The sequence below is a fragment of the Zeugodacus cucurbitae genome, chromosome 4, assembly GCF_028554725.1.
Source record: "Zeugodacus cucurbitae isolate PBARC_wt_2022May chromosome 4, idZeuCucr1.2, whole genome shotgun sequence".
Lineage (NCBI taxonomy): Eukaryota > Metazoa > Arthropoda > Insecta > Diptera > Tephritidae > Zeugodacus > Zeugodacus cucurbitae.
The window spans coordinates 71,146,829-71,165,480 of record NC_071669.1 but is presented as its reverse complement, the minus strand read 5'-3'; the positions used below and the strand labels follow the sequence as shown (position 1 = coordinate 71,165,480).

At 38.0% G+C, this 18,652-nt stretch overlaps 1 protein-coding gene across 1 annotated transcript in view; it reads right to left on the bottom strand.

The window, feature by feature from the left end:
* Positions 1 to 1,158: 1,158 nt before the first annotated feature.
* The window catches only part of LOC105214931 (uncharacterized), a 91,603-nt gene continuing 74,109 nt past the window's right edge, over positions 1,159 to 18,652 (bottom strand). Inside the window, exons 19-28 of the mRNA XM_029039947.2 lie at positions 18,337 to 18,427; positions 17,865 to 17,978; positions 10,530 to 10,730; positions 10,013 to 10,170; positions 9,435 to 9,568; positions 7,171 to 7,280; positions 5,841 to 6,010; positions 5,385 to 5,566; positions 4,010 to 4,134; positions 1,159 to 3,106 (exon numbers count right to left, since the gene is read on the bottom strand). Coding sequence (XP_028895780.2) covers positions 1,751 to 3,106; positions 4,010 to 4,134; positions 5,385 to 5,566; positions 5,841 to 6,010; positions 7,171 to 7,280; positions 9,435 to 9,568; positions 10,013 to 10,170; positions 10,530 to 10,730; positions 17,865 to 17,978; positions 18,337 to 18,427 — 2,641 coding nt within the window. The 3' untranslated portion in view covers positions 1,159 to 1,750. The remainder of the gene's footprint in view (positions 3,107 to 4,009; positions 4,135 to 5,384; positions 5,567 to 5,840; positions 6,011 to 7,170; positions 7,281 to 9,434; positions 9,569 to 10,012; positions 10,171 to 10,529; positions 10,731 to 17,864; positions 17,979 to 18,336; positions 18,428 to 18,652) is intronic.

Sequence of the window (18,652 nt, the reverse complement as noted above, 5' to 3'; positions counted from 1 at the left end):
GTTATAGCAATTTAAAGAGCAGCCGCTCGGCAGCTAGAGAGTCTCATTAGCTACGAGACGTACCTGAGGTATTGTTCAAAGTCTACTGTCCCTTCCAGCCCCTATAACACGATTCCGGTTTCTATTGTTGGCTCTCAGGTATACTAAAATATATCATTATAATAATTTCTAGAAATTTTTCGTTTACTGCCACGTAAAATATTTTCGGAGCCAGACACATTTAGTCTCATTGTGACGCGTTTTTCTCGAAACAGCATTTTCCGAATTTGCTGCAGTGATTACTCAAAAACAAATGATCCGATCACTATCGAATTTTTTTTACGTGTCTATATATAGTTCTCCGTACAATGACTTATCCATTTTTGATCTGATCAAAAAATCGAATTTTGGCAGGCCAAAAACGACCAAAATTTTGTGTAAAACTCGACTATTTTTTTTAAAACACCGCCATATTGTCAATTTTTTATTTATTTCTCGTATATTTTCGAGTTTAACGAGAATTTTTTTAGATTTCATCCACGGAGGAGGCCGTAATCACTGCAGCAGTGAAGGACCTTTTCTTTCGCGCCGTTGCAGATCGACTATAACTTAAAAAATATTTAATTTTTTTCTTCAAAAATTTCATTGTACATATATTCTTGAAACATGTATAAATATATTCTTAAAATTTTGAAATAATTGATAAAGTATTTTTTTTAATAAAAGTTCCCAAAAATCACCTTTTTTTTCATTACACTAGGTGTGCCCCTTAAGAGATCGTTTATGCGAGTAAAATAAGCAAGCTGGATTCTTAGGAATCAGGAATATACATAACTTAACTTTCGGTTTTATAAAATACTTGACCAAGAATACTAAAGAAAGGCGAGTCATATTATCGGATAATTTGTCAGCACACTTTCATTTTCGTTTTAAGTCAGCACATAATCTCAAACACGTGGCTAACTTGATCTATTAACTACGCAATACCTATCTGTAATTCTATGTAGAATCCCTTTTGAGTATATAAGCAATTGTGAAACAAAGACTTATCTGTATGATCAAACCTCTCCCTTTCCTAATGGTGCATTAAAGAAGTTTAAGAATCGTAACAGAACATAAACATAGTACAACGGATAAAAAAACGCGAGTTTGCTGGGTGAATAGAGGAGCTTTAACTCTGAAATTGTGAGTTCTACAAAAGTATTTTAGGTTTTTATTTATCTAGTCATATAAGGAAAATTATGAGATTCCAAATTCAATGAAGAACACTGAGTTAAAATAATAGAAACAACATATTTAATGTACATCTTATCGCTACTATACATATATAACATAAAAATATGCTTACAAGAACTTAAATCGGAAGCAAAGCAAAGCGTTTTTCAGGCGCCAGAGATCTCTAGTAAACCATACATTAAAGCACAAAAACATTGACCTAACTCTAAGTTTATATGTAAATATGTTTTACATCCTATTCAACTAATGTACCTGCACTTTTCCCTTTGCAATTTGATTCGTTTGTTCATTATATATACACGATCGCTAATTAGACTACTTACTTACTTAACTTTATACAAACTCTACTCTTCCAAATTTTACTAAACAGCTGTTAAACCACTTCTGTACACCAGCTCATACACATACATTTACAGTAATTACATTTCTAAATACTAACTTCTGTAAATTTACAACAAATAAAAATAGACTTACACTTTCGTCTAATATTTTCACCTCCTCATCATCTCCCAATGCGCTAGCTTCTAACCGCGGCTTAGGTGCTCACATCCTGCAGCATATAGCCGATCGTGCTGTCGGCAGCCGTGGTGCTACTCTCACTACTCGTGCTGGCGGCGTCACTGCTGCTGCTGCCGCTACTGCTGAACACGATCATGCTGCGGCTGTTGGGCAGCACGAACACCTCACTGCCGGTCAGTCCAATTGGGCTCATTGACTGTGAACTCCGGATAGGGCTACGATGTGTGTCGACGCGCTGACGGCAGGACCAGTCTTGTGGACGCTGTTGTGGACCATTTTGCATGGAGTGCTTATCGTCCGGTTCATCTCCTGCGCTTTCATGTGCGCTGCCATTTGTCCACCGAGTATTGTTGGGCGCGCCTGTTGCTTTTGTTGTTGGCGTTGTCAAAACAGATGTGATGCATTCATCAAAACTGCGCAGACGCGTTCTCGTGGCGATCGTTGTAATCGAATTGCGTTGTCGGCATGCAAGACTTTCAGAGCGGAATGTGACAATGGTCTCCTTTTTCAGTTGTTGCAATTTGGCATCGCTTGGTCTGAGATTCAATTGCTGCTTGTTGCTGAGATCCGACAGACTTATATTGTTTTTCAGTAAAATTTCAAGATTCTCAATGGAATCCTTGAGTGGCGCCTTGTCACCATCCTCCTTGAACTCTTCCTTCAGTTCGTCGACATAGGTACGCGGCTGGCTGTTGCCTCGTCCATTCGTCGAGTTGGCGGACGTGGCGGTATTCAATGAGCCACCACCCAAAGTGCCTTCCGTCGAGTTTTCCATGGATGAGGATGCGGTTTTGGCGAATGCGGGCATTACGGCTATTGTGACCACACTGGAGCTGCTCGACATGGTGGGCGTGAGTGCTGAAGTCGAGCTGGTTGTGGTGCCGAAGGAAGATGATATGTTGTGCTGACGACATAGTGACTTACGACGCTGCGCCGTAGCACTCTGCATGTAGGAACTCAACTCCGAGTCCGGTGAGAGATCGTCACCTGAGTCTGTGCTAGTCTTGTTCGGCTGACTTTCTAGTATGGTGGGCGGCTCTACCGTCTCGTTAGTGGTTTGCGCTGTAGCTAGGTCTGTTTTCTTATCAGCGAGTTCGGTGTCCGTTGCTTCTATTTTTTCTTGTTGCGGCGCGGTAATTGGTGGACTAGTTGGTGTGTCAATGAGCTTTTTGTTGTCTTCGACACTTTCAGTTTTGTTCTCGTTTACCGTCGTCGCTGTGTTTAAATTACCCGCCGTCACTTCCGGTACTTGCGTGGACTTTCCTTTCAGAAAATATGTAATCATGGAGCCTTTACCCTTTACATTGACGCTGCCACGACAGGTGAGCTCAAAGCCACGTCCAACCAGTATTTGATATATTTCTTGTGTCACCTGCATGAGAAGCGGAGAGATTGGAAAAATAATATGAAAGTGAGTGGGAAATTGTGTCTCAATGTGTGGAAGGTTGATGGGAAGCGCAGTAAAGCGCAAACAAATCTTATTTATATATTACGTCAACAACAATAAGGGGCGAATGCTGGCAGTATTGTAATAAACAATGTCACTCATACAACACAGCTCCCTTGATGAAATAAATAAATAAATAAGCGTGAATGAGTTAGTTTCGCTTGCTGTGAGCAAATTCAACCAACCGGGAAAACAAGTGCGCTGCAGATGGTGAAAGAAAGCAAAAGTTTCATGCGTAAATAACTAAGATGACTTGTTGACTGCATTGCGGAGGTTCCGTCAGCACATAATGAAACTAAAATGTTACAGCATATAGCATATATTTATGTGAGAAATAAACTCCTTTTTGTACTTTTATATACATAAATTGTTGTCAGCTGCAGCTTACCAATTGGTTATTAAATTCATTTCTATTTGTCGTGTGATTTCATATACTCGTATATATTCATTCATTTGTATTGTGGAACCATATTGGGTGAAATTATATTTCATAAACGGCAATCGACAATGGCATTAGCTTTTGTATTATTTTATCTTATTATATCTATTCAAGCTTACTCTGATTCGTTAAGATTTTTTCTTTGAAAATGCACGAAGCCATTACTTTTGGTGAATTACAATATGGAAGATTCATCTAAGAAATAAATTGTTAGGTAATAGCGATTTCCACATTTAGTTCTTAGACGTTCTTGATGAGATCTTCTCTTCAAAGCTGAAGTGTCAAGCAAATAATATGAACAGTGAAGAGAAAGACTTAAGTGACTTAGACAGGAAATCGAGAACAACCCAATATACTATTTTTTTTTTATTAATTTTAGAATTACTTACCTGTATATGATCTGGTAATCCAGTGGAGTCCATGCGCGAAGCTACATTAACAGCATTACCCCATATATCATATTGGGGTTTTCGTGCGCCAATGACTCCAGCAACAACTGGACCGATATTGATTCCTATAAAAAATAAAAATGAAAATTTTCTTATAAAACGATTGTATCAATGAGGATAAATAGAAGAATATATATGTATATACCCCATACAAAGAATTATATGTGCATGAACTTTTTGCAAAAAAAAGATTACAAAATTGCAAAATATTTCTGGGTATTTAGGTTTGTTATTATTAATGTATACGATATAAAAAACAAAAAATTAACAAATTTCAAAATATTTTTTAAACCATAAAACAGAATTGAAGTTTAGGCTAATAGTAAATATTTATATGTGCATTTTACTATTTTTACCAGTAAAGCCTATACATTTGAGTTTAATTGAAAGAAATGTTTATTCTAATAGTTAGTAGAATTGTCCTTATATTTTAGGAAAACAGGAGCAGAGAGGTTCTCCCAGAGATCCTCAATAGGATTTAGGTTCGAACTCAATGCTGCACATTGTAATACCGGAATTTTCCGGTCGTTAAAGATGTTCTTCGTGTGGATTGAAGCGTTATCCTTTCGATATGTCCAGTTATATGCCAGCAAATTTTATTAACTCGCTGTCCAAAAGATCTACATTGATATTAGCATTAATTTGAGTGAATATAAATTTTCCAAGGTGAATATAAATCCAATTCCAAGGTGAATATAAATCCAATTCCAAGTGAATATAAATCAAGGTACCGCTTCCAAAACATCGCATGTAGTAGGACCGTCGTTCCTGGTGCGAATCTCTCCAATATTTCTTGCAATGACCTGGGCCGACCAAATTTAATTTTTCTCCGTCATTAAAGACTGTATTCTATCACTCATCGGCACAGAATTGGTATTTATTTGCAAACCTCAAATGTTCTTTATAGTGTATTAGCGTTGGTTTAGGTGCCATGGAGGTGTGTTTCAGAAAAAAAATTTTAGCAAAAAAAGTTTTTGCTGCGACACTATCAGTAAGAAAGATCCGCTAAACAGATTTTGCACATATAAATATTTACTATGCAATACCCAATTCACAAGCACATTCTTAATGTAACTGTACACCGAACGAGAAAAGTATAAAACAATTTTCATTGCATAGTAACGGTAACATATCAACCTTTTATTCCACATTTACCGAAATCCAAAAAATAACAGTGAATAAGAAATATAAACAAAAGCAGAAATGCACATATAATTCTTTGTATGAGGTATTTACAATGTAATATCTACATTATCAACGTTTTTAAACGTTTTTGATTTTTTTTTTTTAATTTTTAATGTACAACATTTCTTACCGATTCTCAAACGAAAATTATTGAACGAATGCGTGTTGACCTCTTCGATTTTGTCGAATAACTGCAACGCATAATCCGCCATTGCGGTGACATGTGCGAAATTCACGTGATCACAGGTGTTTGCCGTTAAGCCAGAAGCCGCCATGTAAGTTGCGCCCGTACTCTTTATCTTCTCAATATATCTGCACGGAAATATTATTTAAAACAAAAAAAAAAAATTGAGATTAATTATTTTTAAATGAATTATTATATTATTTTTATAAATGATTTAGATATTTACAATTAATTCGTTATTTGATATCCATTTCAAGGATTAACTACAAAACTTTCGAATTACATGCAAACGCTCACTCACTCATAACCAGATTAAATTTCATTATTTTCTCAAAATTCACCAAGTAAATATGTATTTATTTATATCTGTATTCTGAATGTAATTCCCCGCTTAAAACTCACCGAAAACGCTCCTCGCTAAGCAATTCGTCAAAATCGGCGATAATCTCGTTGAGCAAACGCAAACACTCCACACCTTCGTTATTGCCTTCGAGTTCCACATAGAATTCCGAAAAATTCGGTATTGACGCAAACAATATACACACGCTATCGCACTGCTCATGATAGAGATCCTGTACATCCGGTTGCGCGGATGAAAGTGGGTGTGGCCAATAGTGGCCGCCGGTGTGGACAATTGTTGTGTGATGGCGATGATGTTGGTGGTGGTGTTAACGGGCACATCAGTGCGGGCGACCGCATGCAATACAAAATATGTTGCGCATAGCAAATGTAACGGTACAGTTGTTGTGGATTATTTGGCATTTGTTGGCGTTAGTGGCGTTTATTGAGTGGCAGTGAAGTGTTGATTGTTGATTTAGTGGTCGGCGATGGCAACGGCGACGGTGTTGGTGATGATGGTGCACGGGGGTAGCGTCAGTTGTTTGTGTGGCAGCGTGAGGAGAAAAATATAAATGAAATAATATTAATATTTATTGTGTTCAGCGTAGTAGCAGTGACAGTTATGTGTGCACAATGTGGCTATGGCTTTTATACTTTGTTGTATTTGTGAATATGTTTTAGTCATATGACAATGAAATGGCAATAATGTCAGGAAGATGCAATCGGTAGTTTAATTTTGATGACTAGTTGGATAACACCGGAAATGAAATGAAATTTGATGCAACCGCTTAATGTGGTTTTGATAAAACTAAATTAGAAACAGAATATTTTTTTTGAAGGACGTTACAGAAGACAAAATGTTATGGCTTATGGATAGTTCCTTTCTACCACACTCTCATTGTTAATCAGACTCAGTCAATTCATACTTAATAAGGATATCAAGAGCAAATATATTCAAGAGCTAGGGCTCTTTCAAGTTGTAAAAGTGCAATTCTTAGAAGAGAATAACATAATTGAGACCACTGCATAGGCTTCTGTATTTTAATAGACATAGAAATAGAAATGATAGAAATTCTCAAAAAGATTTTTCATTTCCCTCAAGGTTACAGGTCCTTTAACAGTCTATGTCAAATTTAGTTTTAATGTGGACGGCTGAAGGAAGGAGGGGTATTTCGAAAAAAAATCACAGTTTTACCATTGACTTTTTCGAAAAATTCACGCCGCCTTCATCATTTCCAATAACTTTTCTTCTATTTAACCAAATTGTTGTCCCCAAATACGGTAACAAATTTCAAATAACAGTAAAATTTTCGGTTATCAGAAAATGTGATTGCGGTGATCAAAAATGTCGCATGTATATGAATATCAATGTGTGTGTGCTGCAAGTACTTACGTCGATATTTTTGTCGCGACTCAGAAAATGTTCCGCCACATGCACAGGCAATATATTCTCCAACAGCTTGCGATTGTACGCCTGCAAATGTTCCATATCCTCTTTCTCCTCTAAATAGCGCAGATTGTTATGTAGCCGAGGGGGAGCGATGCGGGGTTGTGCGAACAGTCGACGAAGCATAAAAGGGAAATTTGAAGAAAAATATGAATGGAAATATTCTTGTGAAAATATGAGCGATGGCAGAAAAATCTTGCAAATAAATATCAACGAAGAAAGAAATGCTGAAATGCGCACCGCTGCACAATATGTGTTCACTGCTGTATACGAAAGTAACTGTGCTTATTCTTGTATGTGTGCGTGCGCATGATTGACGCTGTTGCTTGAGTGCAACAGCATTTAAAATATTGCGGCAAAGTTGTGCAAATATAGTTGATTTTGTTGTTGTTAGGGTCGCCCGAAGGGTTCAGCGCATTTCAATAGGGGAGGGGAACAAGCGAAGGTCGCTTGGTGAACAAGTATTGGTGAATCGGTGGCACAAATGGTTGACATGGATGGCGATGGTAATGTTGCTGCTGCTGAAATGGCTCACAGCTCTTGTGTGTGGTTGCGTGTCGGTTTGGAGTGGCAGCTGTTGCCAACCTACGCCAGTTAGTTACTTCTACATAAATTTACTAGGTGGCTGACAGCTTGACTTGCATGGCTTACTAGCTGATTGCCGGAGGGGTGCACTGGCTGTGTGTATGCAAATTAAATAAGAATTCTTACGTTGCAGTTATGCGGAACGGGCGTCATAAATAGTTGTGAGCGGGAATGCAATAATGTTGCTGGCGCTGCTGCTGCTGACAACTATGAGCGGTGCAACAATAATAAGCATAGCGCACGGCTGCTGTTTGATTCGTGGCAGAAGTCGGAAATGTTTTCGCCCTGCTTTTCCTCACTGCAACGCTTTTACAACGCACACTCTTATTTTCGTAAGATGTAGATGTAGAAAAATACTAACAATTTTAAACTTTAAACTTATCAAACCTAAAAATATTCCCTCAGAATACTCCTCAATTCACGAATTTTCTGAGGCAGCTAATATGAATTCGGGACAGTTAAAATGGTTCACCGAATTTCATCCTGCCAAAATGTTTCAGCGGCAATCTATCGAAAACTGTACAGTGAAAGACGTGAAGGAAGTGTCTAAATGGCTCAATCTCCCCTTCTGTATGTAAACCCATCAGACAGTATCCAGTATTAAGTAAGTACATCCCACCCACGTCTCTTTAGTAGGAATGGGGACAGAAAAGAATCCAGGAGGAGTAGGCTCCGTGACGCAATACTCTAGGTTTCTATGCATTCCAGGTAATCGATAAGATTATACGAGAAATTATTCTGAATGTCCCTCTTTGGGACCTTTTATATATAGTTCCCCATATTCTTTCGATTAACTTATGTACGATTTTACAATCGATATTAATTATTTGATCTTTATCAGCAAAGAAATTTCGAAACAAAATTCAAATTTCGAAAAAAAATCAAAATTTCTCATAACCAAAGAATGGTGAAGAACTTAAAATTTGGATGAAACGTAGTCTTATAAATGTAATGGAAGTTGAAGCCGAAGTCGAAGTCGAAATCACTTATATAGAATTTCATACTTGAATGGAATGTACTTCATAATTTCCTTTAAAATATATCTATAATTAAAATGTATCTATATAATAACCTCACAACTCATCATTGTATTGTCTTTATACTTCACCTTATAAGGAATACTGAACATTCCTACTATTTTTGTAAATCTATATATTTCCTACTCATAAGTACTAACAAAATCACCACTTAACTTTTTAGTTTTACATCTGCACAATTTCACTTGCACACCTTCATATGTACAAATCTCTCATTTCTATGCGCGAAAACTTTTGAGAAATGAGAAGTTTGCAATAACTGAATTCTGGAATAGTAAGTAGTTATTAATTTACACGACTACTTGCATGCGTTGCAGCTGTTAAAATAGAGGTGAAACCAACGCTAAATAAGCAGCAATTTCGAATGTTACGTATACGCCATGTTGAACAGTGCGTTCTTGGCGTTACGTATACGCCAAGGCGCACAACTCTTGACAGTCACTGCTGAAATTTACAGTTGAAATTGTTCAACATAATAAAGCAAACACTTCAATTAAAGACAGCCAACGCCATTCGACAGTAATTCGAAGCGCAAATCTTTGCAAATAATTACTTCAACTACGCTGATCTGTGTCTTCGCTTACTCACCTGTGGCTTGTAGTTTCCAAATGAAATCGAGACGATAAGTGGCCTCCGTCTGATGGCTGTGGAAAATCAACGCCAACATGAAGGCAAACAGGAAAATGGAATCAATTATATAGCGCAGCAGTGCCTCTTCCATGCTGATTGATGGCAACATTTCGTTAGCATCCGACATGTCGTTTGCGAAGGGCAATCGGTTCGTTCAATAAGCATCCGATGGCGATAATTGTAGCACAGCAGATGTGCATTTCAGAGTTGCAGGCAAGATGTTAATTGTTGTTAAATAATGGGTCAGCAGTTTGAAGAGGGTGATATAAGATATATGGCACATATGGAAAAGAGAGTGAGAGAAAGTCAATTATATTATTAAGTTGATTACAAGACAAAGTAAATAAGTGTTGTTGATGACGTATGAGTTGTTATAAATGCTTTCCAAAAATATAATAATAAAAGTTAATATATATTCCATTATTTTAAAATTAGTACATTTCCTACAAGTATATTCTCTAAAATAAAGCAATTCTACGAAATATTTGTATACTTGTGTCTTTCAATCAAAAAATGTCCTTGAAATCGATACTCACTCCAGCATGAAGCGCACATCCTTGCGCATATACAAAAACAGCGAGAAGCCCGTGTAAAAGGCGGCAACAAGCAATAACAATAACAACTTCAATACAATTCTCAACACCTGATAAGTGGCACAAGTCATCATCGACAGCAACGTCAGCAACAAGAACGTCTGTGTAGGTCGAATATACAAAAACAACAAAGTGAGTTGTTAGGAAGAAAAAGAAATTATATTTATATTTCAAGTAGTGGGGAAGCATTGTCTGAGTAGAGCTTAAGAAACTTATTGAACTACAAAAGGCAATGAGCAAACGACAAGCAATGAGCTGCAACAACTTTTTATGAAAATTGACTGCCTTCAATAGACTTGATTATGTTACAACTTAAGTAAGTACTTTTGAAACACTAAATGGCAAAGTTGGTAAGTTTCTTAAAATTTATATTTTTTTTATAATTTAAATTTTAAAATTTTTTATTCATTATTTTTTTTTAGAAAATAATTATTAATTAAATAAAAAAAAATTTACTCACATTTATTGCTAGAAAATAATCACAATTAAAATCGTCCACACCGAGCCTAGTTGAGCTCTCAAGCGCAGCAAAATCATTATCTAGTGCAATGTTGTCCGAATTTGGTGCTCTCGCTGTAAAATTCGTCGAAAATCGGTGTGTATTGGCATCACTACTAATTGATGAAATATCAAAGTCAACACTGTAGAAGATTTCATAAGCCTGTAAATGAACGCAGCAGAAATTAAATAAGAACATTAAGTAATTTGTAATTATTTTTTCGTTAATCAAAGCAAGGCCCATAAAAAAACCAAAAATAATCATTCTACTTTTCCCCAGAAAAAATAATACAGTAATTTTCTCATTCTTTTAAAACCGTTTCCTCCATTAAATTGTATTAATATTTACAGAATATTCTAGGAAAAAAGTCCACTTAAGTTGCTTAGCCAGCTTCTTCATGAAGAAATGTAATTCTCAGTAGACTTGATCCACAGTAATTTTGTCATCAAATCAAAAGATAGCCGCTGACCTCACGTATGCTGGGTCGCTGTGGCAAACGTCGTATGACACATTTTAATTAGCCGCCTGTTTGGCAACTTAGAAGCGCCTGAGAGAAACGACTGCAATGAATCTCACACACCAGATTTTTATGAATGTCGAGCGGAAATTACTTGCAAACAGTGGCTTTACCAAGAAAACGCAAATGACAGGAAAACAACATAATAATAAAATAACAAAATTATAACAACAACAACATAATAGGTGAGAATCTTAAAGACGCCAGCGCAAACAAGTTGTCATAATAAAAGTTTCATTAAAACTCTATAAAATGACGATAATAACTAAGATGGCATACACTAGTAAGGTGTTGCTGTTGTTGTACATGAAAGCTATTACCGCTCGTATGTTTGTAGTGAAGAACGCAAAGCTCCATGGGCACCATTGACAATTTGTACGTGGTGTGGCATGCAATTCCCGTTAAACGACCAATTTGCGTAGCTCACTATGGCTCTACGTCGCTACGCTTGCTGGCACTCATTGCCGTTATGAGCAGCTAACTCTGCGCCGCAAACTAAATGGCACAAATCTTTATGAAGGCATTTAGTAGTTAAAGTGTAAAATCTTTAAGACTTAATGCCGGCTAACAGTGTTTTAAAGCACAATGGTGGAGATAAATGCAAATTGTGGGTATTAAAATTTAAAAAGAAGTAAAAAAATATATTTTTTTTTTATTTAATCTCATTTGTTGGGAAGAGGTTCAGTATATGTCATCAGAGTGTGTTTATTCCACCAAACAAATGTGTATACAGTTTTTGAAACGTAGAATGGTCGACATAGACTTAGTCAACAACAACTGTATTCGAAAAAGAAGGCTGTGAATTAAGTGCCATGTAAATGTGGGTCATTCACTCTAGATCCATCACAAATACCTTTTGAGTGGCAACAACAAACAACAGCAAGTGTGTGTTAGCTTTAACGCGTTGTTCTTCTAAGTGTTGCGCTCTACTCTTGAAATTGTGCGATTAAGTGTGTTTGTGGACATAGATTCTACACAATATTATAAGTGAAGACCTTGTCGGAAAACCGGAGTATGTTACAAGCATAAAGAGAAATATATATTTTCCACTGAGAAATTTTTTTTGAAACAACTTTTCATAAAGAGAGCTGACTAACCACAAATACGACGGCAGTATTTATATGTATATAACAACTCTAGTTCGCTTGCACCTTTATGGCTACTCAATTGCCTAACCCATAAGCGCATACAATTAAACGATTCATACTTTCTCTTTTCGATTTCATATATTCAGACACATTTATCAGTCTCTATGAGAGCCTCTTTTGTTTCCACACATTTTTTCCTCAAAAGCGCTGATGAGATATGCTGACGTGACTGTGATTAAGACGCCAACATTCAAAGGTTAATGTGTGGTCTCACAATTTTCCCACAAAAACCAATGAGAAAAAACAACAAATTGAAACTGTAAATGAAAACAAGTGAAACAAAAATGAAAGAAAAAGGAAAAAGAAAAAACACCGTTAGTCATTTGTGTAACAACATTTTGCTTACAAATCAAGTGGAACAGTGAGAAGAAAAGTTTGACAGCAATGTGTCTACCACTCAAAGTGTGTGTTCTCCACACACACACACACACACACACACACACACACATACTTTAGCACACTTTTAGGCGCTCGAGTGTGTTGTGTTGATTTGCTGGAGTTATGCGGACATAAAGCCAAGGGCAAAGTGTTTGTTGTGGCGTTGAATCCTTAATGGAAAAACTTTTTCCACTACATGAAATTTTAACACATACTTTGTTGTACTTTTTGTTTTTTTTTTGTTTTTTGTTTGTTTTCACTTGTTTCCATGTTTATTTACACAATATGCCTGAACATACTTGTATAACAAAAATATGTGTGTTTGTATATTTATTTAACTTTCTATAAACCCAGTGCACAAATGGTATAATTTTTATAAATAACTATTATTATTTTACAAGCGTTAGGTTAAAGGTTTTGTCGAAACGAGCTTTGGTCTCGTACTAATCACATTGAAGAGAAAAAGGGTCAGATGTAATTACCAAAGTTTCTATACATTTGAAAAAAAAAAATGAATTTAAAATACAAAATTATTTTACACCTTTTTCAAAAACGTATTCTAAACACAAAGCACGTACCATTTGATGTGTGAATTTGAAAAATTAACAAAATCGAGTAAGGCTACAAATTCACATGAAATCAGACTGATATATTATAAGCAGAGCCATATATTTAAATAGATGGATACCTTTGATGCAAACTTTTATTTCGACACAAAAATTATATACACCTTTCACATAGACATAAATATTCCAACACCAATACATGCATACATATACATGTCAAATATTTGTGTACTTTCGTCGATGTAAGAATTATAGCTAAGAACTTGTATGTGAGTGTGTTTGCATAAAATTTAAGGTGTTACAAATTGATATATCAGCATCAAATACAAATTGAAATGGTAATGGAAATGTTCACACACAAATCCAAAAGAGAGCAATTTCAGAACTTTCGCATTTGTTTTGTATAAATATTGTACATAAATGCGCAAAAGTACTCCGCAACAGCAGACAGATACAAGTCACACAGCTTACTGTTTACATTTCTATTCAGATAACTGTATATGCATATATCTATATACGTATGTATATATATTTAGTTATTTACTTAAGCACGTGTGTGGGAGATACGAGTCAAGCCAACGAAGTTTTCTTTCATCCAATGTTAAGCCGCCATACTTCAATCGCAAATGTATTATTTTGAACTAAGTCAACAATTTTTGGCAGCAGATAACTCAATGCCTGAGCTTAAGAGATTTGTTAGCGTGATTATTTACTTTAATGATATGCGTAAATATATGAGGAGAGGAACGAAAAAAAATAAATAAAAACAAGTAAGGAAAGGCTAAGTTCGGGAGCAACCGAACATTTTGTACTCTCGCAATTTATTGATGTAATTTTATTAAGATAACACACAATTTGACCCATATATTCGGCATAAAGTCATATATATATATATATATTTGGCGTAGGAACCGCTTTAAGCGATTATAGCCGAATCCACCAGAGCGCGCCACTCATTCCTCCTTTTTGCTTTTTGGCGCCAATTGGAAACACCAAGTGAAGCCAGGTCACTTTGCACTTGGTCTTTCCACCGGAGTGGAGGTCGTCCTCTTCCGCGGCTTCCTCCAGCGGGTACTGCATCGAATACTTTCAGAGCTGGAGTGTTTTCTTCCATCCGTACAACATGACCTAGCCAGCGTAGCCGCTGTCTTTTTATTCGCTGAACTATGTCAATGTCGTCGTATAAATCGTACAGCTCATCGTTCCATCGCCTGCGGTATTCGCCGTTGCCAATGTTTAGAGGACCAAAAATCTTGCGCAAAACCTTTCTCTCGAAAACCCCAAGAGTCGTCTCATCGGATGTTGTCATCGTCCACGCTTCAGCGCCATACATCAGGACGGGAATAATGAGCGACTTATAGAGTTTGATTTTGGTTCGTCGAGAGAGGACTTTGCTTTTCAATTGCCTACTCAGTCCAAAGTAGCACCTGTTGGCAAGAGTGATTCTGCGTTGGATTTCAAGGCTGACATTGTTGGTGTTGTTAATGCTGGTTCCCAGATAAACGAAATTATCTACAACTTCAAAGTTATGACTGTCAACAGTGACGTGGGAGCCAAGACGCGAGTGCGCCGACTGTTTGTTTGATGACAGGAGATATTTCGTCTTGTCCTCATTCACCACCAGACCCATACGCTTCGCTTCTTTATCTAGTCTGGAAAACGCAGAACAAACGGCGCGGTTGTTGCTTCCGATGATATCAATATCATCGGCATACGCCAGGAGCTGTACACTCTTGTAGAAGATTGTACCCTCTCTATTTAGTTCTGCAGCTCGTATTATTTTTTCCAGCAATAGATTGAAGAAGTCGCACGATAGTGAGTCACCCTGTCTGAAGCCTCGTTTGGTATCGAACGGCTCGGAGAGGTCCTTCCCGATCCTGACGGAGCTTTTGGTGTTGCTCAACGTCAGCTTACATAGCCGTATTAGTTTTGCAGGGATACCAAATTCAGACATCGCGGCAAAAAGGCAGCTCCTTTTCGTGCTATCGAAGGCAGCTTTAAAATCGATAAAAAGATGGTGAGTATCGATTCTTCTCTCTCGGGTCTTTTCCAAGATTTGGCGCATGGTGAATATCTGGTCCATTGTGGATTTTCCAGGTCTAAAGCCACACTGATAAGGTCCAATCAGTTCGTTGACGGTGGGCTTTAGTCTTTCACACAATACGCTCGACAAAACCTTATATGCGATATTGAGGAGACTTATACCACGGTAGTTGGCGCAGATTGTGGGGTCTCCCTTTTTATGGATTGGGCAGAGCACACTAAGATTCCAATCGTCAGGCATGCTTTCTTCCGACCATATTCTACAAAGAAGCTGATGCATGCACCTTATCAGTTCTTCGCCGCCGTATTTGAATAGCTCGGCCGGTAATCCATCGGCCCCCGCCGCTTTGTTGTTCTTCAAGCGGGTAATTGCTATTCGAATTTCTTCATGGTCGGGTAATGGAACATCTATTCCATCGTCATCGATTGGGGAATCGGGTTCGCCATCTCCTGGTGTTGTACTTTCACTGCCATTGAGCAGGTCGGAGAAGTGTTCCCTCCATAATCCCAGTGTGCTCTGGACATCCGCTACCAGATTACCTTCTCGGTCCCTACATGATAATGCTCCGGTCTTGAAACCTTCTGTTAATCGCCTCATCTTTTCATAAAATTTTCGAGCATTACCCATGTCGGCCAGCTTTTCAAGCTTTTCATACTCACGCATTTCGGCCTCTTTCTTTTTACGTCTGCAAATGCGTCTCGCTTCCCTCTTCAGTTCTCGATATCTATCCCACCCCGAACGTGTTGTGGTCGATCGCAACGTTGCGAGGTAGGCAGTCTGTTTTCTCTCCACTGCGGAACGACAATTCTCATCGTACCAACTGGTTTTTTGGCGTTGCCGTAGACCAATTGTTTCGGCTGCAGCGGTATGCAATGAGTTTGAGATGCCGTTCCACAGCTCCCTTATATCGAGATGCTGATGAGTGCTCTCAGAGAGCAGGAGTGCAAGTCGAGTAGAAAATCGTTCGGCTGTCGGTTGTGATTGCAGCTTTTCGACGGCGAACCTTCCTTGTGTTTGTTGACGGGCGTTCTTTGCTGCACAGAGGCGAGTGCGTATCTTTGCTGCTACTAGATAATGGTCCGAGTCAATGTTTGGTCCTCGGAGCGTACGCACGTCTAAAACACTGGAGACATGTCTTCCGTCTATCACAACGTGATCGATTTGGTTGCGCGTGTTTCGATCAGGGGACAGCCACGTTGCTTGATGAATTTTTTTATGCTGGAATCTGGTACTACAGACAACCATATTTCGGGCCCCAGCGAAGTCGATCAGCCTCAGGCCGTTTGGCGATGTTTCGTCATGGAGGCTGAATTTTCCGACTGTTGTGCCAAAGACACCTTCTTTACCCACCCTGGCGTTAAAATCGCCAAGCACGATTTTGACATCGTGGCGGGGGCAGCGCTCATAGGTGCGTTCTAGGCGCTCATAGAAAGCGTCTTTGGTCACATCGTCCTTCTCTTCCGTTGGGGCGTGGGCGCAAATCAGCGATATGTTGAAGAACCTCGCTTTTATGCGGATTGTGGCTAGACGTTCATCCACCGGGGTGAATGCCAGGACTCGGCGACGGAGTCTCTCTCCCACCACAAATCCAACACCAAATTTGCGCTCCTTTATATGGCCGCTGTAGTAGATGTCACAAGGACCCACCTTCTTCCGTCCTTGTCCCGTCCATCGCACTTCTTGGACGGCGGTGATGTCAGCCTTTAGTTGTATGAGGACATCAACCAGCTGGGCAGAGGCACCTTCCCAATTAAGAGTCCGGACATTCCAGGTGCATGCCCTCAAATCATGATCCTTAGTACGTTTGCAGGGGTCGTCATCAAAAGGGGGGTTTCTCATCCGAGGCTCGGTGTTTGTTTTCATTGGGGAGATTTTTTTTATGTGGTGGGTCCCAAGCCCTACGCACAACCGCACAAGCGGGCTTCGCCTTCTCACTTTAGCTCGCCTCCAAACGGATGTCTGTTAGCTACCCAGGGGATACTTGGTCTAAAACCGGAAGTCGTGAGCTGCTTGAGTCATATGCAAAAGAATCGTTCCTGGCCACTCCCAAGTGAATGGCAATCAGAAACTTTCCTCACTTGCGTGAACTTCTACATATGACCCCATCCCCAAAAGTCATATAGAATAACGAAAATCATCATATATGGTATATGAGGGCTGATGTAATTCCTAAACCGATTTTACTAATTTTCCCCACCAAGCTACGCTATATATAAGACTATATGCTCATTTAATTTCGCTAAGATATCCTCACATATTATCCGATATATGCGGAATAAAGCCCACCGTATTTTTGAAAAATCTATAATTAGGTATATGGGAGCTAGGTGAAATTCTGATCCGATTTTAATAATTTTTGGAACATTGAAATTGCTAACAAAAAGGAATTTAATTGAAATTTGGAATTTAATTGAATTTGGAATTTAATTGAAATTGCTAACAAAAAGTGTACATGCCTAAGCTCCACCTACAAATAGTTCTTCTGACATGAATTTTAGAAATTGTTAAAAAGAAATTACAAAAACAAAAAATAGTTGAAAATATTTTCAACAATAAAAATCTACCATTTAAAATCAAACACCTCAGTGGGGAAAACACTCGCACACAACAATCAACAATCAATACATTGTATTTACTACTCACCATTGTCAATATGGTTGTGAGGGCAATCAGCGTAACAGTTAAAAAGGCAAAACATTGCGCCAACAAGCGATCGCTATGAATACGTGAAGAGAATCTCTTGACGCCAATCGGTAGCTGCAAGTAAACACAACAACAGAGAATTGTAACGCGTTGCGAACAATCCACACACAAGTGTGCATATGAATGTACGACTTTACAAAGGCAGCACAAAGTTGCGCGTATTGCAAATTGAATAAAATGACATTTCCAATGAAATTCGATTTGCACACACTAATGGTGTAGACCAAACATGATGTGCATACGAGTATATACGAGGATGTATTTGTACATACAAATATATTTAAATACAAATATCAGCGATATAGTTTAAGCTAACAATATTTGTTTTTGCATGAACGCTTAGCCGGGTGTGAAAGTTGAATATTGAATGTGGAATTTTGAATGTCAATTGGCTGCCATGGCGTATACGTACCTTTATGTTGATCACATGCGCGGCGATGAGCAGCGAAATCAGCAACACAACAATAATTGTTGCACATGAGGTGGTGATTGTGAGTAAATTCCTGAAATGACATTTTAAATATAAAATTAGTTTGTTTGGTTAAGAGCTACTGAGGAAGGTATGACAACAAGTTTGTAATTTTTTTAGATTTATATATGAAGTAGATGACAAAGAAATATCTTCTTCTCATCTTTGCACATAGCTTATATTCACTTCGCGTATTTTATCTTTTTAGTCCATTTTTCATAGAAATATTTAAAATCGCATCATCAAGGGTAAACAAGAC